The sequence below is a fragment of the Ruditapes philippinarum genome, unplaced genomic scaffold (genome assembly GCF_026571515.1).
Source record: "Ruditapes philippinarum isolate M1 unplaced genomic scaffold, ASM2657151v2 ctg6424_1_1_1_1, whole genome shotgun sequence".
Classification (NCBI taxonomy): Eukaryota; Metazoa; Mollusca; class Bivalvia; order Venerida; family Veneridae; genus Ruditapes; species Ruditapes philippinarum.
The window spans coordinates 1-22,943 of NW_026858181.1; the positions used below are offsets into that span (position 1 = coordinate 1).

Consider the following 22,943-nt stretch of genomic DNA (forward strand, 5'->3'; position numbering starts at 1 on the left):
TTTTTATCAAGAAATTCAGGTAAGTTCAAAAATCAAAAACAAATGATTTGTTAATGCAATCTATTTCTCCTTCATGATGGTTTAAAAAGAAAAGGCAAAAACACACACAAAACACAACAATACTGAGTTTTTATGTGTAAACAAATTAATTTCGAAACAGCGCAAAAACTTTTAACTATAATTAAAAGGCTGTCTCTTTGCTTTATTCATTAAAGTGTTGCCTTTCCCGAACTGCTGGCCTTAAATTTAACGGACATGTAAACACGACCTTGAGAAAAAGTGTATCCAAGCTTCTTCCTTTTTTAATTTATAGAGATTATAGTAACATTATACAATACACTAATGCTGTTTTTTTCTATAAAATCTAAAATATCATGCATTTCATTTGGTGCATTCCCCAATGAAGAATAAAAGTATATTATTATAATTATAACGGTGTCATGCTAATGATGATTTATGCATTACTAACAAAGCAGCAGGGAAAACAACAACGGGAAATATACAAGCAAGAATTAATCATACAAATATTTTAACTTATAACCTTTTTTTTGTTAAAAAAAAAGACAAACAGGATCTTTTTGTCACATTTATTATGATAATATTAAAAATAAAAATTCATAAAGAAAAAAACGACGGTTCATCCAACGAATAATCTGTTCAGTATTTTGTATTTTCTGATCGCAAGATCAGTAAATACATAGCTAACAAAATTTCCTCACAGACCTAACAACGCAAAGTAGTTCTCACTCAAAACTGCTTAAAAACCAGCAATTTAAAAGAAAGAATAATTTTTAATGTAGGCATTAAACGAATTACAGTGCATTTAAAGTTTACATTAGTCAATAGAAATATGATGTTACAATCACAAATTTCGCGGATGAATATCTTTTTGACCCAATGAAAAATGTTCGACTATTTCCGTAAAGCTTAATCAATGAAAATGCTATTTTTAGCTATGTCGATTACCGAGCGTAGTACACAAATGAATCTGACTGTCGAGTAATGGAATATATACATGTCGGACTGTTTTGGCATGAAGATTTTCGCTAAATTATTTTCATCAGTGTTTAACAACAGGTTTATCGTGAACAAAATACCTCGAAATTAATAAGGATTACAAATACGAAATGAAAATTCTCAATTTTAGAATTACAATATATTTGTTTTTATTCACGCTACATACGTATTACTTCACTGTGAAGCAGAGGTAGCGCGCTCGTTTAGGGTGTGAGAGGCCTAAGGTTAAAATCCTTGTCGAGGCAACATTTTTTTTTGAAGTGTCTTTTTTAAGGAAGTAGCCGCGATATGCAAGGATAAAGTGTGGCTGTAATAAAAAATGAAAAATGATATTTGATGCAACTCTAAGCATGCAAAATTCAATATGTATCTATCACAAACTGTTAAACGCAGTCGCTGCGTAAGATGAATAATAGTATATAAAAATAAACTTATACAGGAAAGATCAGAAAATACCACAGAGCATGCAACCCTTTGATTTTTTAATATACTTGTTCCACTTCGAATTATCAATTTTTAATTTAGGAGGTTTCAAGATGAAAAATCAAAATAAGTAAGACATTAAGTCGACAATATATAGCCTGGTCAGAGTGCACGAGTACTGTTGGTAAAGGCTCGTCATTTTCGGTGTCACCAGTATAAGCAGTTAGTAGTCAGCAGTAAGGGATAGTCATATTAAAGTTAAAGCTATCATTTTGGTAAACAAAAGCACGAATAGAAATTGTTTTACATTTAAACAATAGTGTATTTGAATCGTTGGATCTATTTCTTACATTAATTCTTCAATAAATAGCTATTTAAGATGTTTCTAACATTAAGTGAAAAACAGTACCCTTCGTGCTTTCAATTCAATCTAATCCAAATATACACATATTTATATCAGTTAAACGACTTTTAAGGGTTAATTTGCCATTATAATTAAGTAGAACACATTAATAATTTACCGTTTTCAGCTAGATTCTTTGAGTTCAATTTAAATCTGAATGAAATAAAGATACTTTGATTAGCTAGCTGCTAATAGTAATGGTGGTCAATATTAACGATCAAAGATTGTAAATGATATCTGTATTAGTTAGATTATGTTATATAAAGGATATAACCTTACCATGTAACTAGGCAATATTACATAAAAAGAAAACTTTATATCATCAAACGAAAGGATTGCAATTTAAACATTTTATTAAAATACTTATTTAATCTTTAATGAAAGACAGTGATTCTAAACATTCATTTTTATATTCATAGCTAATATATTTAAGGATTTAATCTAAAATAAAGACCATGACACATTGATTTTTTTCTTTTATCTCTCGCGATAAAGATTGTTGGTCTCTTTGAAGTGGTGTTATTTCTCGTTGGTTCTTTACGAAAACTGGTTCCAACATCTTATGTTCTGAAAAGCGATGTCTTTTAAAGACGTGCTAGAGTGCATGTGCTTTTATTGATGTCCAAGAACGAATAATATATTTTTTCATCAATCCAAATGCACACTTTGTGATTTTGCCTTGTAAAAATGTCACCGAATGTTCAACAATTGATTACAGAAATTAAAGACGGCCTTATCCGTCTTCTCCTTGTTCCCTAAAACAAATTATCCAAAACCCTGCAATGTTCAGATTTACAATATAAACCTAGGGTAGAAATAAACTTTTGTAGTTACAACTTGGTAAATTAATCAGTTAAATCTCATTGCGTTGAACGGTTGTGCACTGGTTAAGATTAAACGGTAAACGTTCGTTTTTACCCCTGGATAAGATGTGAAAAACCCACATTTTCCGAGTTCCGGAAGTAGTAGTTGTCTATGCTTTATGAGGGTCCATCCGCCGGGAACAGTTCAAAACAACTAGGCTGGCAAACAAATCAGTCAATCATAAAATTGAAGTATGTTCCAATTTGATAGAGCGTTCAATCATCATACATGATATTGCTATTATCATAATAATAATCATCATCATCATATTATTTTTATTATCATTATTATTATTATAATCTTTTTGAACTTGTAAATAAATGATTTAAACTGATAAAATACCAATAATCATACTAATGAACAACCTTACAAATCCGGCAAGCTGTACATACAGCTTTTGTTTAATTTATATTTTAAAATATTTCAAGGATTTAACTGCATTTATCATCATCATGCTCATTGTCATCGTCGTCGTCATCATTATTCTAATAATCACCATTATTATTATCATTTTTCCGAGATTTAAATAATGTTAAAATGCCGATGAATCATACTGATTAATAAACCCGATAAAATCAGTTAGATGTACAGCTTTTGTCTAGATATTCCACAGATTGCTCATTTGACTTTTTCTCAAACGCCATCATCATCATCATCATCGTCATCATCATAATCATCATTATTACTATCATTATTATTATTATTATTATTATCGTCATCATTATCATCATCATTATTATTATTATTATTATTATTATTATCGTCATCATTATCATCATCATCATCATTATTATTATTATTATTATTATTATTATTATTATTATTATTATTATTATTATTATTATTATTATCGTCATCATCATCTTAATCTCTGTTCTTATCATCATCGTCCCAAACTTAAAAATAATTAGTTTGAATAATTATAAAACACCGATAAACATACTGATTTACAACCCGATTTTTAAAGCGGTTAGATGTACATCTTTTGTTGAACCTATGTTTTAAAAAATATATCACGGATTGCTAATCTACCTTTTATTGAAGGATGACCCTTACTACAATAGCATATTAAATTTAAATCAGATTTAATCAAATAGTTAACAATAGAGCATATTTTATGTTTATTGAATTAAGTAGAAAAAAGATAAATACGGTGCTTGTGTAAATATTTGTGTTTAGGTTTTAGAGATCATTCATAAACAGCTGCATTGTAATTATTGTGAACAACATCAAAATGTGAAAAGGAAAACACTTTTATCAATTTAAATTCAATTTTAACACTTTATCTGCTCAAATGACAGTGAATGGTGATATTCATATTTACAGTCTCTTCAAAAGGGACTGGGATATTGTGAATTGGATTATCTATTGACGAACAACCATTGGTGTCAAATCATGTATTATTAATATGTGTTTAAGTCAAAATTACCTACTCCTGTTTGTACACAGATAGTTTTCAAAATTGTCAACAAGTACTTTTAAATTTCTAAAGAATAAGGGCATGTGAACTTGAACGTTTACGAAGTTTTGATATTTGTAATGTTACTTTAATGTTTATTCTGACTGACGATATAGATAATCATAACAACAGGGTTTGGTACAATTTGTAAATGGCAGTTACTGGTTTGATTGTCATTACCGTCATACCCCGGTCACATATTCACGGAATACGCCCACGGAAGAGCCACGGATTAATTCCGGCATCGTCCGTAGCTACCCGTACTGGTCAGTAGCTCTCCGTAATGTAACCGTAATCAATCGTAGTAGTCCTTGTATATCCGTAGCGATCCTTGACAATTTTTGAACATGCACAAAAATTTGCTACGGAAAAATCAACCGTAGCGTATCCCTGCTAGTCCGTATTAAACCGTACTGATACGTACTGGTCCGTACGAAAACCGTACTAGTCCGTTCTGATTCGTAGTCCACCAACATGTCAAGGATTTCCACGGTTTAGTACGGAGAACTACGTATTTGTACGGTTACCCTACGTATAAACTACGGTTTTAATACGGATTAATACGGCATTGTCACGGAAAGCAACGATCGTAATACGTTGTACTACGGAGAGGCAGGGATTAGCACGGTTTTATACGGTTTATTGCGTTGCAACACGAAACGGTACGGAATGGTACGGTCCACCATGGTTTAGTACGGATGAATTAAGTATCATGTATTTTTTCAAGGGTATTAATACTACCTTCTTGTTAAAAACAGACATATTTGCCGGAACATTCAATATTGATAATTGCCATTTACTGGCTGCAACTTTATATTGAAATTACTCAGATTGCGGGGGCAGTAGTCGAGCTGCTTGATGACATGCATAGAGGTAAAATATATTAATATCGTACTACAATTCATAAGTAATAGAATAACATTTAATGTTACATATTTTACAAACATTGGATCGTGAAATTTGAGTAAATATGTACATAAAACAAAGTGTCTCATAAGCCTCGGACGCTGGCCCTTGGGTGATTATAAGATTAATTAACAAGCTTTTTACATATTCTTGAAACATAAACATTCACGATAATTAATGTAATTGTAAAATGAACAGCAAATTTTAAAATTAATAGAGAAGCAGTATTGATCAACATTTTTCATTAATGCTTATCAGTCCATATCTAATCAGGTAAGAGAAGACAGACGAGATGGTGGACTAGAGATGGGCTTTTACGAAGACCACTACATGTTAAGTATGAGGCTCTCATGGCCGAACTTGTTGAGGATCCAGCGTCCTTCAAGAAATGCACTTTAATCGGGCCTGATGTGTCTCGGGGGTCGAACGCGGTTAGGCCGAATCCTCTATGCCAAAATCATTGAACTCTACAATTCGTTTTCTATGTGTTCTTTTTCTTGTAAGGCATTTTGAAAATGAGCATGCAAGAGGTTGTGGAGGGATGTATAAGGTCCGTATAGATCCGTGGCAATTCGTTCTTCTCCGTATCAATTCGTTCTTCTCCGTATCAGACCGTACTTATTCGTACTAACCCGTGCTTATACCGTAGCAGACCGTAGTGTATCCGTAGTGCGTCCGTCCTGATTCGTGTCGCTCCGTATCAAACCGTGTCTGTCCGTAACAGTCCGTGTCTCTCCGGGGGCTTTTGGTGGTAAATCCCTCGGACTCCGTACTCATACCGTTGTGTGTCCGTACTGTAACCGTAGCGGACAACGGAATTTCACATTTCCGTAGTAATCCGTGAACGATTAGACCGTAGCTCTTCCGTGGCATTATCCGTGAATATGTGACCGGGGCATTATGTACAGGAGAGATTATACTGTGTCCAATGAACATTCTTAACTAAACCGATTATATCTTCCTTTCCTCTTTATTGCTGTTGAGTAATCTCCCCTTTTATAGAGGCTTTATTCATATGACAAGAGCAGTATATCTTTCATATTTTCATTAAGTTTGTATGATAAGAGCCGAATATCTTTCTTTATACTTGAGTCTCTGCCGATTAAAGAAAAAGAAATAGTTAATTTTAAAGCTGTTTCTAACTTCTTTTCGCTATTTTACAAAATTAAAAATTAATGTCAGATTAAACCGAAAAACAACATCTGGAAAAAAGAACTGATTCCGAAAATGTCATTTATGGTTTTATTTAATTGGAAAAAAACTAAGACTTAGGAATAACTATTTCAACTATATTGACTGTCTTACAATATATCTTTATATAAGATTTCCTTTCTTTACTTGATTGATAGGAAAAACAAGAGTTCTAGATTTTATCAAACAGACTATCATTATACGTACGTATTAACTAGTATTGACATTAATTCATAAGAGTCAATGAGTATATGTACTTTAATACATTATAAATGGTGGTCATTCAACTGACAACATCGTTTGAAATCATGTTTAATATTCAAAAGATATCCGCATACAGTGCTCAGCATATGGTGTTATATAAAGCTCCTTTCACTCAATTTAAGTCGTTGAAACTCTCATCTGAACTGGAAGCACATTTCAAATCATGATATTAAGAGATTTCATTCAAATATACTTTATGAAGATATGCAGTTGGTGTTAAATGAATTATGTGTTAAAACTCAATATTGACAGTGAAATCTATCGTATGACTTGAAAGTGGAGGAAATAATCTAAGTTAATGTTATAGTTAATTTATAGTTTAATTGTTTCAATAATGAAGTATAGGGGAAGCGGGTTGCTTCCACGTCTCATTATAACAAGGTAGGCATATAGATAACATATTAAGCTCTTTTTCATTGTGTATGATTATTCTGTTCTTCAACTTAGCTATAACATTGATTAAGTCTAGCTTTAGTAATAAAAGTGTTGGAGATTGTAAGACTATTATAACTTGATACGTGTTTGATGTTTTGAAATTGCAAGGTGAGCATCATTTTATTTCGATTTGTATAAAGATGATGTAGTAGTACTTGGTTGATACATTGCAGTTTCATTACACATTTATTAAATAAAGTCTGATTAGCCCATATACTGCTGTAGCTCAGTTTATTGTAATTTGATTAATAAATCTCTTACACCTGAAATAAACTGTTCCAAATTCAAAATATTGTACAAAGTCAGTAGGTTTAAAGTTTTAAAATTATTATTGAAAATACCACTTTTATTGTGGAAAACGAAAAGTCTTTCGTAAATTGTGCAGTGTTTCTAGTCACTGACTAACAGTATGCGAATGACAGTGTGACAATCACGTTTTCAAACATTTTATATTACATCATTATCATGTTTTACATTTTGGGAACATTTACTTGTATGCAACAAGTTTCATCGTACATTTGGTAAAATATGAGCCGCGTCACGACAAAACCAACGTAATGCGTTTGCGACCAGCATGGATCCTGATCATACTACGCGGATCCAGCCTGCGCACGCGCGCAGTCTGATCAGGATCCATGCTGTTTGCTTACCAACTTTATTACAAGTAGAGAAACTGATAGCGAACAGCATGGATCCTGATCAGACTTCGCGGATGCGCAGGCTGGTCTGGATCCATGCTGGTCGCAAACCCATTATGTTGGTTTGTCGTGACGCGGCTCATATTTGCTTAATGCGAATAAGGAATATATTTTTGTCATAGTTTGCCAGTTGGACAGTTTCATTACAATCAAAATGCAATCAAAATCCAAATTAATGCTTTAATAAATACAAACGACTGTACTTTCAAACTCAAATGGATATGTATATATTTAAATAAATAAAACACTAACGCTATATTGGAAAACTCATTGTCTAAATTAATTGAGTTCTTTTTTCTGTTTAGCAAACATACTTCATATATTTCAATTATCAACCCGATTTGGAAAAGTAGAGAGCATATATTTTACTACAAACGGAAGTTAACAAATTACTTGGTAAACATTTGGGAATAAAGCATGAAATGGAACGGAACAGAAGACCAATTGTTTGAAATTTTACACCCTTTACATAAACCTATAACTTTTTGTTCGGTTGGTCATCGACCATTCTAGCAACCTTTGTGTTCCCATTAATCGATCTGAAACTGTCAGATACAAAAACAAAATTAACAGATTTTTAAAATGTTAAATCAATCATAACTCAATGTTAAAAGACTGCATTCAGTCGATTTTAAAACAAAATCAAATGAATTGCAAATGATAGATGGTTCAGTTTTGACGACCAAACATCCGAGCTGTGATGCGCTTGATATATTTATATCTTGTACCGCTGAGGAATGGGAATTAATTTGGATAATAAAATGTCACTATTCTCTTTCAGTGATGTACCCGAGGATGCCAGAAGCTCTACAAGCCATGGGCAAGGGGAGCTTTTAAAGGTACGCCCTTTTCGAACAACACAATAAATGAGCCGTGCCATGACAAAACCAACATAATGGATTTGCGACCAGCATGGATCCAGACCAGCCTGCGCCTCTGCGCAGTCTGATCAGGACCCATTCTGTTCGCTTACAAACCCTATAACAAGTGGAAAAAGTGATAGCGAACAGCATGGATCCTGATCAGACTGCGCTGATGCGCAGACTGGTCTGGATCCATGCTAGTCTCAAACCCATTATGTTGGTTTTGTCGTGACGCGGCTCAAATATATTCCGGCTACAATGCCGTGGCTAATATCATAGAATTTATAATTTTGTTTTGTTAACAGTAGAAACCGTTTTATTTTGATCTCGTTGTTTAAGATGGTGTTCAACAACATTAGCAGAATCATATATTATTCAATAAATTTATTCCGAAGAAGTGTTCACGTACGCATTAATTAAAACTATTCTTTACTTTATTTAAGTGGTAAGAGAGTTTAAACACTTATCATTTATTCCATCTTAAATTCTTAATTAAACATTTTATTGATGAACATTAAAATTTCCAGATTTCCGGACGGACTTGTTGTTTAGATGAACCAATAATCGCTTTTTCAACAATCAATTAAACCCATGTTTGTAGTTTTGATAAACACATACTGTTTTGGTCAAACAGTAATTGGAACTCGTAAAAAAAAGTAAATTCACAAATGTATAAAAATAATTTAAACAAATGATACAGTATGAAATATAAATGGCGCGTTAATGTTTGTATCAAAATACCTAATAGGTCGGGTAATTTGTTAAAGGAACACCATTGAGGCCGAAAGATCTTAAAACATTGAAACTTTTACATAAATCAACTGGTGTAATTTAAACGGAAAAATATACTCAGAATTAGAATGAAAGTAGGGTTTTGTGCTATTTGATTTAATACGTTAAAACGCTTTTTATTTATGCATAAACGAAAGCAAAAATGAATTTCTGCACATGTATATATCTAATATGTATAAAATCTCAATGGAGTTTATTTAAAAGTGATTTATACAATTTTACTTATTTTAAAAACCTGAATTTCATTTTGTAAACGTGCATATATGTTATTTATGTACTAAATTGTTCTTTATGTACCATTTTTCTCCTATTAAAATCAAAAGAAATCTCATCGTCATTTAGATTTGTGATGTGATAAAATCTATTTATGAACGATGAATGAACAGGTATTTTATGTTGATATTTTATATATGAGCCGCGTCACGACAAAACCAACATAATGGGTTTGCGACCAGCATGGATCCAGAACAGCCTGCGCATCCGCGCAGTCTGATCAGGTTCCATGCTGTTCGCTATCAGTTTCTCTACTTGTAATAGAGTTGGTAAGCGAACAGCATGGATCCTGATCAGACTGCGCGGATGCGCAGGCTGGTCTGGATCCATGCTGGTCGCAAACGCACTATGTTGGTTTTGTCGTGACGCGGCTCATATCATTTTATATCACTGCTATTTTGTCAAAGTGCCATTGGATCATGCTATAAATTGTTGATAGCTGACACGAAATTAAAATTTGTATATTATCAAGCTATTTTTATTTGAGTTATAGTTATTATAAATAATGGACTTTTATTAAAACTTTGTCATTTCATAAAAATAAGTCTATTCTTTTATTATTCTGTGGGGGTAATAATCTTTGCCATTTTCGGGTAAAGACTGATGGTACGAACGGTTCTCTTAAACATTCATTTATTCTTTGTTGATCTAAATTAGTTCATTCGTGAAATTTATACTCGAACAATTAGGTTTCTGAACGCAAATACGTGTACCTTTGTATATAATATAGTCTAAAAATATCTATGCATTTTGTGTTAGTATGTCAAACTAGAAAAGCGAACTTTAATACTAGTCATGCAAATTGAATCCATCTTTTCAAATATAGATCTTTAAATAAATATATTTGAATATGTGACATGTTGAACGTCGTGAAAATTCATTACAATTTTATAATACCGTATATATTTGACAAAAAGAACAATCATTGGTAAATTATTAGGGGGCGGATCATTCTATTTCAATTTAATAGAGTATATACCCCCAGGTGATATTAAACGCTGTTGTTAGAGTAGGATATTAATTATCATAACTGTACCTCAGTGAATTTGAAATTCAATAAATCAAAATCCATTTAAGTTTTGTTCGCATATGGTAGTTCATAACTGATTAATGTTTAAAGGTTTTGATACTTGGTTTAAAAAAATCGCACTCTCGCGCAAAGATATAGATTATCAGATATTATAAAGATTTTTGACAGGTTATATGGCACTATTTAAACGGTTGTTTGCAGATATATGGCAAACAAGCGTTAATATACGACAACATAACCTTTATAACTTTTATAATCTTTATAACGAATTTATAATACAGCAATCTTCCCTTTTTCCTTGCTTCATAAATTGTCGGTTGCAGTGTATATAGTTTATATAAAAGTCACGAGCGACGTTACAAACGTGCTGTATTATAAAATTGTGGTCTTAAATAAGCACAGACGCCTATCAAGTTACAAGTATTATAAAATTTTGATAAAAATAAAATTGCACGTTATCAAATTATATAGAAATTATTGAATCATTTCATTTTGTCAATATATATTTTTTCCCAATGCTTTAAATGTTGTTTTATAGGATATTTGAACGTTAAGAAATAATTCATTTATTTACTAAATTGCGGCTGGTAGTAAAATAGAAAAATATAACGCCCCTTTACTCCATTTTTATACTCTCACAACCGCAGGTGTTAAGTTGTAAAATGTTGTTCTCATTCTACATCTTAGTTTTGTTATATTTTCTAGTCATTCGGAATATTTGTTGTAGATTCAATTCTGCTTAAACCGGGGATAGAGGGCGCGAGAGATGTTACATCTTTTAAAATATGTTATAAACGAACTCAAATAAATGTTATCTGCTATTTTTTATTGCTCTAGAGGGATCTTCTATTTCAAAGATTTTGATATCATTAATAAGAGCCGCGTCACGACAAAACCAACATAATGTGTTTGCGACCAGCATGGATCCAGACCAGCCTGTACATTCGCGCAGTCTGATCAGGATCCATGCTGTTCACTTACAGACCCTATAACAAGTAAAGAAACTGATAGCGAACAGCATTGATCCTGATCAGACTGTGCGGATGCGCAGGCTGGTCTGGATCCATGCTGGTCGCAAACCCATTATGTTGGTTTTGTCGTGTCGCGGCTCAATTATTATGTTATATGTATGAATTATTAAAATGCTTAAAGATACATTATGCCTCAGATACGAATAATTGTTTCCTTCTAATGTAAGTTATAAACTATAATGTTCAATAAATAATGGTTTAAGTACATTTTTATTGTTTATCAGAATTGAATCTAAACTTATTTGTCATAAAAGTAGCTAAATGTGAACGGATTTGTACAAATGTATTTTTATTTTCAAATAAAATTCCAAATCATTTATAAAGGCAACAGAAGCTAAAGATGATACCGTTAATTGACCAATGAGTAACTTTTCGGACACTGTAACAGGATACAAAAAATAAAAAGCTTGTATAATATAAAAATATATAAATGAAGATATGTTTGAATAATTGAACTTTAATAAAACCATACTTGAGCAGCCGCTTAATGCAAAAAGAAGAATAGTTTTATTTAAACTTCTGTAACCATGAGTTATCCATATTTCAATTCAAATCAGTTAATCTATAAAAATTGTTTGTTAAATGGATTAGAAGAATAAATCAGTATAAATTGGCATTTTTTTAAAAATAGAATAGTAAAGGAAAGTAAATAATATATAAAATTAAACATTGTTTACATCTACAAATTAAGTAAAGAAAGAAAGTTTATGAGTATATGTTTTAAATGTTGAAATCATTCTAGGAAACTATCGCATAATAGTTCCTTACAATCTTGTTAGTGTAATGAGAAAATTACATTAAATTAAAATATAAAACTGAAACTGCTGTTAATTTTCAAAACTGAGAAATTTATACATGTTTTAATGACATTTCTATTCAAAGGATCTCGGATTCTTGCAGATATCTTATTCCAAATCACATGAACTTTTTTTTTATAACTAAACAACATGCAAAAGGTACAAACTATATGTGAATATGCCCGGAATTACACATTATTATATTTAAAAAATCAACATTCTGTGCGAATCTGATTTTTTAGCTTTGGATCATTTTTCACAAAAAAAAGATAATTGTGAGCGAATGAGCTAAGATTACTAATCATTGGTCCATACGTACATCAAATTCCGAAACAATATTGCCAGTCCCGGCCTCTTCTCAGTTGAGTTCCTGTAAATATGTTTAAACCTTAAATGATTATTGCACTCTTACCGTGTGTCTTTTTCAAAAGTAAAACATGTGTGTACAAACTTGCAGTCCGTGTTAAAGCTGAATAAACTGACCGTATTATTTGATCAAATGTTACGGAAATATCGAGGTACGATTCCGTATCACGGTACGTATCGTCTGAGGCTGTGTCAATATATTGTTGCACCACTTCTTATAAAATGATATGTTACCAGAGCTGTTTGAATGAAACTTGTGACTCCTACTGGGTTCTTAATTTTTTACATATTTTGTTTTCAGATGCGATTGTTACAGACTGATGCGAAATACAGAAGTTTCTTTTTGTACGATCAGATTCGCTCTTTTGAGGACAAAGTTTACCTCTCGTATGCACAGTTTAATGTTGATATACTATACAGAATGTTTTTGTCGCTTACAAAACGCACTGTAGTTGATGTTAGAAAAGTCAAGACCATTGGAAACCTTCGGAAGTGCTTTATGGACCTTAGAAATATCATTCGTTGTAAACGACGTCATCGTCACGTGAAGGTCACAACGGAAGAGGAAAAGCTCGTGAACTACTTCACGTGGTTCTTCCAGTATGTCGACTACCTGCGGAAGCTGCAGGAAAACTTTGTAGAAAGAATTTTCACACCATTGTTTCGTTATTTTTATCTGGTCGGGTATGATCATCCTGACCGTGAAAATACAAATGATTCTGTAATGTCATCTCCCAGTGTACTTTCATTTAGGAGTATAGATAGTGGTTACAGCGACGTCAGTGGTTTAACTTCTACGCTTGGCGAAGGATGCCAAAAGTCTGGAAGCTATTCTGCACGCTCTGGGTTTAATGAAACACAGGAAGCTCGAAAACGACTTGTTACAAAACAAGCACTGGTTTCACTCAGTAAAGAATTTCATGACATTAAAAAACTGTACGATACGTCTGATATCGAAAAACTGGCAAAAAGACTTTCGCATCTAAAAGAGAGAACTGATCATCTCTTAGACCATGAAAACTCTTTAGAACAAGAGCTTTTCAGCCAAGACAGTGAAAGGCCGGTATTTCATTTGAAAATTCCATACTTCGGAAATGAAAAGATCATTCGATTTGTTCCTGACATTCTCCTGAAATTCCAAAAGGCTGCCTGGATATCAAGACGGTGGTTAGAACATGATGACCAGAAAACAAAAGACCTGAATGTAAAGTTGGAAAAACTGACACAGCTAGAAGAAGACATGAACAGGAAACTGTGTGATCTTTCAAAGGAAATACAGTTGAAAGAATTAGAATTAGAGTCAAAAGCTGGCACGCTGAACATTTTGTTGGAAAGGGAGAATAGATCTAATAATATCAGCCAAACGGTCTATGATATGGCAAAAAGAAAGGGGATTTTGACTGATCAAATGGCAGTCTTGAATTCAGAAAGAGGCCAACTCTGCGAAAAAATCACTGCAGCAGTAAATCGCGATGATAAAAAAGCCTACAAACAGTTAAAGGCTTTTTATGATAAGAACAAACTGCAAAGATTTGCAGTAGAACGCCAACTCGCAACACTAAATTATCACATCAATCTAGCTGAGTCCGATATGAACATTGAACTTGATTTAAAAGCTGATGTCATGTACACAACCAATGACGTGCAGGACAAATGTGAAGAACTGGAACATAGGCTTGAGAAGGCGAAGAAAGAGCAGAAAATAATACAAGCAGCTTTGATTCCCATTTCTGAAGACAAGAAGTTTGTCAAAGAACAACTCCAGATGGAGGAGGGTTTACCTGTTGGAGATGACTATCCTGTTCTTCGCGCAGAGTTCATAAACTCAATTGCATTTGATCCAGACCGTGTCGTTGACTTGAATGCAGAATATATTGGAAACAACCCTGTAGGAAATCCTTTATCGTTACTGATAACATCACTTCCTGAAGGTGGACACGTTTCGTCCGTACCAATGAAAATACAGCAAAACCAAACATTGCCAAAGTTAGATAATGCATCTCACTCAATAGGCTCAATGAATTCAGCGGCGTCCTTACACAGGCAGCAGTATACACCGGAACTAATGGCCTCAGAATGGTGACATAGACAGTATGTCTCTGATCAACAAATTAAAAAATGATTGTTCATTGATTTGGCAACAGTTATATCCTTTCTAACTTTGGGCGCTTCTTAATCAATGGCAAAAGTTATCATTTTCATAACCAACGGCACATGTTTTTTCCATACGCATTGCAAACAAATATTTCTACGTTAACGTTATTTCCCATACCAATCAATAAGCATGTTACAAGCACACAGTTCCAACTTTTCTTAAATGTAAAGACATAATATAGTAAAAATAATGATAGAAATAAACAGTTCAAAGCAACTTAATTTCGTGGACTGTGTCTATTTTAATAGCGATGTTTCTTATTTGTTTTAAATGTACTCTTTAGTAACTATTGTATAACGATTTGAACTGACTTGTGACGATGAATTAAGGTGTCAATTATTGTTACAGATGGCACAAGTCGTTCTGTAACGTTTGATGTCTCCAGTTGTATAATTATGAAAAATTGCGAGAACATGAGTCATAAACGGTCCAGTTTAATAAAAAAAAATTTATTCATTGCGTCTTTGAATGTCCCTGATTCAATAAAAGCAATGCGTATGAAAAAGTGTTGTATTCTTGTTAAAATTTAGTGACAAGTGTGAAAATGTCGGAAATCAATGACAACAATTGCATCTAATAAACTTCATTTTCCTGCAAAAGTGATCAACAAATGTGCACGAAGAAGACTAAGTATTCCAAATCTTAATTAAAACAAATTTAGCATTTTCTATGTTACACAACGTATGCATATTGTAAAAAATGTATTGTCAAGAATGCCCGAAACACTTTTGTTTATGCTGAAACAAATAAACAATGTATCAAGATTACATATTTTGATTACCTGTAAAACAACAGTTATGTAAAACAACAGTTATGTGTGCTTTTATCATACTATTTAATGCATTTATTTATATTATCTTAGTAATACATTTATTTATCATTATCATTAAAATTAGTCACCTGCAGATGATAGTTTGTGTTGTGTTGACATCCACACTGAGAACTACCCCCTTCCCTTTAAAAAAAGAAGAAAAAGAAAAAGTCGGTTGTTATTTTTCTATTTCTCACATTGCAAATGTCATATGGCGACTCTCCAGCTTATCTGGTAGACGAAGACTTCGAGTTCTCCTTTGTGCATGATCTTAGGCACCAGAGAGTGCTGAGAATGAACACCGACTATAAGCTGGATAACATGAAAGAATCCAAAGCCATTAACGGGCTTCGAACACCCCCGAAGGACGAGTAAGTTGAAGTCAACCATTCGGTCCCGGAAGACCATATCTCCAGATGAGTTAACAAACAAAATGTTATGAAATTTTCAGTATTTAAACATTCACAATATGTATGAGCCTCTGCATATTTGTAGCAAATTTTTGTGTGATGTTTTAAGAAAATGACAGGAGAAAAAGATTAGGTAAAAGGGACATAACTTTGGAAAAAATATTTTTAGGTTTATCTGCCCTTTTGAAATTACGTTTTATACTGATAGTGAACATGTTCTTTTTTAAGTTTGAAGAGAATAACGTTGATAGTTTTTATGGAAATTTACCTAAACATAAAGGAAAGTCATGGCAAAATATTAGTAAAAACTATATCCCTACATAAAATAAGTTTAACATTATCTGCCCTTTAGAACCTTAAAGTAAATGATACCTTGACAAAAATTTCGTTTAAAGGGGGATGTCTTTACATAAAATAATTTCATGATTATGTAAAATGTATTATTTGTGTATTAAAGTTGTTATACATGTAAATCAGCAAAAGAATATTATTTCTTCGTTTAAACATAACCTACTTTACCTCTTGTAACTCATTTAAACCACTCCCGTGTTTGTAGCCTTGATCTACGACAAACAGCACTGGTGTCCTAGGAGGGGGGGGGGGGGGGGGAGGTAAACGACTGACAGTTCACCAACTAAGTTTTACTTGCTTTACTGTTGCTTTATAAAATATGACTGTCTTATTACTTAAATACACAATAATTTACTCCCTGTGGTTATATATATGATAATGATGTTTAACAACGTAATTTTAGGACTGGTTCGGTACCTTTTGGTGCTCTGCTAACGTGGCTGAGTTGTGTCAAAGGCTGTGGACGTCGCCTTTGCTAGGTAGCCGGTGCTAGGGGGCGTGGACGGTAGTTTGCACTTTACAGTACCGTCCGTGAACAGGTTCATTCAAACCGAGCCTGCAACATTTTCAATTTTGTCGTTTTGGGCTTTCTTTATGGATTCTTATTTTCTCGTATTTTTTTTGCCTTGTTGAGATCTTTGTTATTGTCATTTTGTCGTTCGAAAATTTTTGTGAGCCCTGTCACGTTTTAATACTACTGTAACAATAGTTATAATACTATGTCAAGTTTTTAATTATCGATATCAAAACGATTCATAATAGCACCTAAATATAATAGAAGAAATTCCTAAATATTGACCGCCTCGTATGTAATTCTAGACCGAGGATGGAAAATAAAAAATAAAATCCACCCACCAGCCCCATTATTTTCCAAAATTTGGATGAGAATCTAGTTATTTATTTTCTATTGCCTTATCTTACATATTAAAAAAATCATTTTTGGTTGTATTGTATAAAGTTTTTGTCCAGGGTTCGACTATTTATATTTTAATTCGTAATGTCGGCATCTTGAATACGTCCCGGATTTTATTTCAGGCGTACAAAAATGATCTGCATGATATGCCATTCTATGGGTAATCAGGTAGTATCAAATAACATGAACATGTATGAAAATTGAACTCTCAGTCTTTCAAGTACTTTCTGTCTTTAAATTTCTTCATTTTTAAAAAAAATATTTTCATGTGAACATAATCAAATATGATATTTTTCATTTGTTTTGAGCATCATTTAATGCTTTTAAAATATTCATTTTGTCCTGATGCATTTTTTCTCTCCTCTCTTCCCTTTGTCTTCTTTCCTGCATATTGATGTATTCCTTCATGATGCCTACTACTTGTGAAGGCTGATAATGCAAGTGATTAGCAGAGTTTTTTTCCGGCCCTCAAATCCTTTACGGAAGCTCTTATTCAGCTCAACGATGAGCTTGCTAACTGGTAAAGGGAATGCCCTCTTATATTGTGTGAATGATAACTTTGGTGTCACAGAAATACATCCCAGTAAATAGATAAACAAGAAACAACAAGGGAAAGGCGGCGTTCAAATGAACGCAGCCCCACCCGACCCATATCAAAGGGTCCAGTGGCCAAAGGACGTCCAGGAGGACCCAAACACAAACAGTAAAGGCACAACCGGATTAAGACACAAGACCAATTAATTCTTTTGGAGCAGAACTGAAACTTGTTTTTTTTATTTTGTTTTGGCTTTGTAGCCCCTCATGATAGACTTTCATCTGGAGCAAACTTGCGGTGAGTTCATTTGCAATCTCCTTCCACACAACCTTCCTTTTAATTTTCCCTTTATCAATATTATCTTGGTAATCCTTGTATTTAGAGATCAAAAGCAATGTTTCCTTTTTCTTCCAGAGCTTCAGCCAATATTGAATACAAAAGATCAGTAAATGAGGAATGGCACATGGAAGAAAATTATTTACAAGGTTTTAAATTCAATAAAAAAATATTTACCAATATTAACATTAAAATCATGTATAAAAACTTATTTGTTTTATTTTGTTTGGTATTTAACACTGCTTTCAACATTGTTTCAGTCATATTGCAATAACCAGTTGCCTGAAACACTACAAAAGTTTAATAAAAAAACAAGAATAAAGATCAACAAGGCAAAGGCAACGTTCACAGGACGCGGGCCCCGACACACTCAAGTAGGGCACGCAGAAGGCACCAAACAAAAACCTGGAGTGGATATAAGGGTGAAAGGAGTGGGACATGTAATGTGAAATAATATAAACTAAAACGGGGCAATAAGGGCATTAAAGGGCTTAGGGGGCAGGGGACATATTCGAATGATGGCCCCGGTCAAATTTTTTAATAACTCAGACATGGTGTTTTGAAGGTACTGATAACTTCTGATATTTCTCTGTCATTGTAATTCTTTCTTGTTTGTGTTGTGTAGTAAATGAGATATATTTTTGGGTTTTTACCCGAAACTAAGCATTTTGGTAGCTTTGTATGTATTTCTGACTCTCCGAATGGAGGTGAAAAAGTTAAAAAATCAAAGCTTTGACAGTTGGCGCCAAACAAGTAAGAAATTTCAGATAAATTTTTTGTGAAAAATCTAAACGTATGACAGACACTTTATTTGTTCATTTCTGAAAATGCCATGGCTTGCACTGCGTGTTACTGATATTTTTAAAGGAATCGGCGGGTTCTGGAGTATGCTGCACCTTCATGAAGATTGCCCATATTGTATATTTTAGGTGTGATTTTGGCTGGGTGGGGGTAAATATAAAATTGCTGTCAGTCATTTTTTGAAGGAGCAATGCATACAAACTATTATTTTTTTCAATGTTTGTCATATATCATTGAATAATGCTGTGCAACTGGCTATCTGCCTGTGAAACATATTTTGAAATATTTGGAATTGTGTTTCTGGTCACACTGAAAATACATTTTTTTTTCATTTTTAGGTCCCCTGCCCCTTAAGGAAATTTTCAAATTTATAAAATGTGTTGGAATTGACCCAAATGTGCCCATAAACATTCCTTCTACACTTGTTAGTCAAAATTTGAAGTGACTGGTAGGATTTATTCAAGTTATTTACAGTAAGTAGACTGTCAAGTCAAGGGAGGTAATAAAAATTTGGAATTTTGGCAAACACTGTACTTCACAGAATGTGCACATTTATCCAGATTTAACAGTTTATATTGTGAAAAATTGACATAATAATGCATAATTGAGCACTTTCAATTGTTACAAATATATATAATGTCATATAAGTCAACAGTGGTATCTTTACTGCACTTTAAGGTGTTATGCCAGAATAAATGGGGTCTGGATTGCTGTGAAATTCATTTTGGGACATTAAATGTGGCTGTAATATTGATTTTCTTGCTATAATCTCCTTCCAAAAGACTTTAAATACTCTGAAATACTTTATGGTATTTAAATGAAGATGGAATACAGAAAAATAACCATCTCACAGGTTCCTGGCACTTGATATTAAGTAAATCATATAACAGGCATGGTCATTGTACTAGTTACTTCCCCTGAAATAGGTCTTTTTAAAATATTTGATTAAATACAAAGTAACCGCAGTACACACTTTTCGAAGTTAACGTTTAATGCCGAAATAATCCATATTTTTAAGAAAATAAAAGGAAACGCTTTAATGCGGATCACATAAAAAATCTTAAGGGGGCAGGGACATATTCGAATGATGGCCCGGTCAAATTTTTTTAAATAACTCAGACATGGTGTTTTGAAGGTACTGATAACTTCTGATTTTCTCTGTCATTGTAATTCTTTCTTGTTTGTGTGTAGTAAATGAGATATATTTTTGGGTTTTTACCCGAAACTAAGCATTTTGGTAGCTTTGTATGTATTTCTGACTCTCCGAATGGAGGTGAAAAAGTTAAAAATCAAGCTTTGACAGTTGGCGCCAAAACAAGTAAAAATTTCAGATAAATTTTGTGAAAAATCTAAACGTATGACAGACACTTTATTTGTCATTTCTGAAAATGCCATGGCTTGCACTGCGTGTTACTGATATTTTTAAAGGAATCGGGCGGGTTCTGGAGTATGCTGCACCTTCATGAAGATTGCCCATATTGGTATATTTTAGGTGTGATTTTGGCTGGGTGGGGGTAAATATAAATTGCTGTCAGTCATTTTTTGAAGGAGCAATGCATACAAACTATTATTTTTTCAATGTTTGTCATATATCATTGAATAATGCTGTGCAACTGGTTATCTGCCTGTGAAACATATTTTTGAAATATTTGGAATTGTGTTTCTGGTTACACTGAAATACAATTTTTTTTCATTTTTTAGGTCCCCTGCCCCCTTAGGGCTGTTAGGGTGAAAAGGTGGGGGGGGGGGTAAAAATGGGGGGAAATTGAGAAAAATACCTACCGTCAACGACAATCCAACAAGAAAGACATCACAAAACATGTAAACATCCAAAACAAGTAACAATACAGACAAGAAAAACACGTGAAGGAACACAGAGGGGTACCACCTTGGAACGGTCAGTGGTAGTTAAACCACTAGGGAGTTTAAACCCGTTTTAGGCGCGCCAAACCTCACTGTTAGCCCCAATATGTTCCTTAAATGACACGGAAATGTATATATAATTAATCCCCGCCAAGTGAAATTCTAACAATGGTCATGGTTACATTCGACGAAATAAATAAAACACGTAATAAATTGTGTAAATGTATCAGATTACTGATAAGATTGACATTTAAGCTAAACCCTGTAAAAAGTGCTCCATAATCTTAATTTTGTCTATATGGCATAAGTTATACCTGGCTCGCGATCTGAAACGAATACAATGTCTGTCTTTTTTATTTTTGGGCATTTTTCTGTTATGATAGAAATAAAACCTTCGTGAAATTGTTGGTACCTTTTCTTGTTAAGCATACATGCAACTAGGATAGTGGGCTCTTTCTTAAATATGAAGTTCTTGAACGATAAAGGGGTGATATAGAAGTTCCCGCATTCAATAGTCGTATCCTTGGAAAACATAGTTTAAGAGTCTTGTTCAATGTTTAATAAGCTATTTCAAATTTTTCTGCCCATCACTACCTGTAAGACTTGGAAATACAGGTCGATTTGAAGGACAAACCCATCTAACTGATAATGCCACTTGTAAATGTTCATCTTGGATCCCGCGCGTTTCCTTTTCTTGAAAAAATATTTTTTTCAGTTTTTTAAATTGTTCCTTTTTTTTTTAATTGGCTTTGCTTCAGATAGAGGCCTGTTCGCCCATCTACTTGATGCAGCAATTCTTTATATATTATTGCCGTCTGAATTATTATTTTCCGGCTTTCTTCCCGAATTTTATCAAAACTGAAAGACATGTTTCTGACCGAAAATTCTTTTTGTTTGTTTCATGGCTTTTTATTGCCTTTTGGTTCAGTGAAGGAAAATAACACTGTTTCATTTCCAAAGGGGATAATGTAGTATATAATACCGGTCGTTTTTCTAAATAATTTATGTTCCGTTCTTGGAATTCATTTAAAGGTACCGCCTTTTCATCTTCATTTATCTTTACTCTTATCCTAAAACGCGTTTTACAGACCGTTGGCTGTTGTCTAGGAACTATTTTACATCCATCATTTTGACACTGTTAATCATCGCATCTCCTGTCGAGTATAATTTCGCATATTGTCCATATCTACTATCACAGCATCTCCTCCTACAGGCGTGATATGTATGTTTCTATTCATTTTTCCAGGCGATATTCCACCACTAACACACTAATCTTAAAAAAACATTTTTCATTTCTAAAGGTCGTGCCTTGGGTAACCCTATGTTTAAAATGGGTTTTAACTTCTTTCCCAATTTTATCAAAATTAGTTTTAACTTTAAAAATTCCCCCACGGGTTTTTTAAAATAACGTTTACATTTGTTTACTAGAATTTTTTACTGCTCATCATTCTGAATTTAATTTAAAACTTTTCCCCAAAAAAGGGAAAAACAGAAAAAAACCGGGTTTGTTATCACCCCTTTGGGAGTTTGGGTTTAAGGGGTGATTTCGGTTGTTTTCATTTCCCTGTCTTTTTGGGGGTTTTCCCCCTGATCCAAAGTGTTTGGGGTTTACTTTCTTTATTTGGTCAGTTTGAAAATTGGTAAAAGGTTTAAAACACAAAGCGGTAAAATAGGTTTAGGGCCCAAGGGTTTTGGACTGCTTTTTCAATGGGGAAAACCTTTCGATATTCAGACCCCCGAAGCTAAGTTTTAATCGTTCCCCCACTTAACAGGGTTTTTTTCCGCGCACCTGAAAAGTATTAAAATTTTCGTATTTGTAAAATCCAAAGGTAAATTTCCTTTTCCCCTTAAACAATTTTTAAAAATTTTAGGGGACATTTCTGAGAAAAAATTTTTTTCCCAAAAAAATTGGGGGTTTTGGGGAAAAAATTTTTTTTTTTTCCCTTTTTTTTACCC

At 33.2% G+C, this 22,943-nt stretch overlaps 1 protein-coding gene across 1 annotated transcript; it reads left to right on the forward strand.

The window, feature by feature from the left end:
• The first annotated feature begins 6,461 nt into the window (after positions 1-6,461).
• LOC132752437 (uncharacterized) lies at positions 6,462-15,872 on the forward strand. The gene is made up of 3 exons (XM_060742761.1): positions 6,462-6,908; positions 8,442-8,499; positions 13,114-15,872. Exons 1-3 carry the CDS (start codon positions 6,862-6,864, stop codon positions 14,893-14,895), a joined length of 1,887 nt encoding a protein of 628 aa, XP_060598744.1. The 5' UTR covers positions 6,462-6,861; the 3' UTR covers positions 14,896-15,872.
• Positions 15,873-22,943: the final 7,071 nt, after the last annotated feature.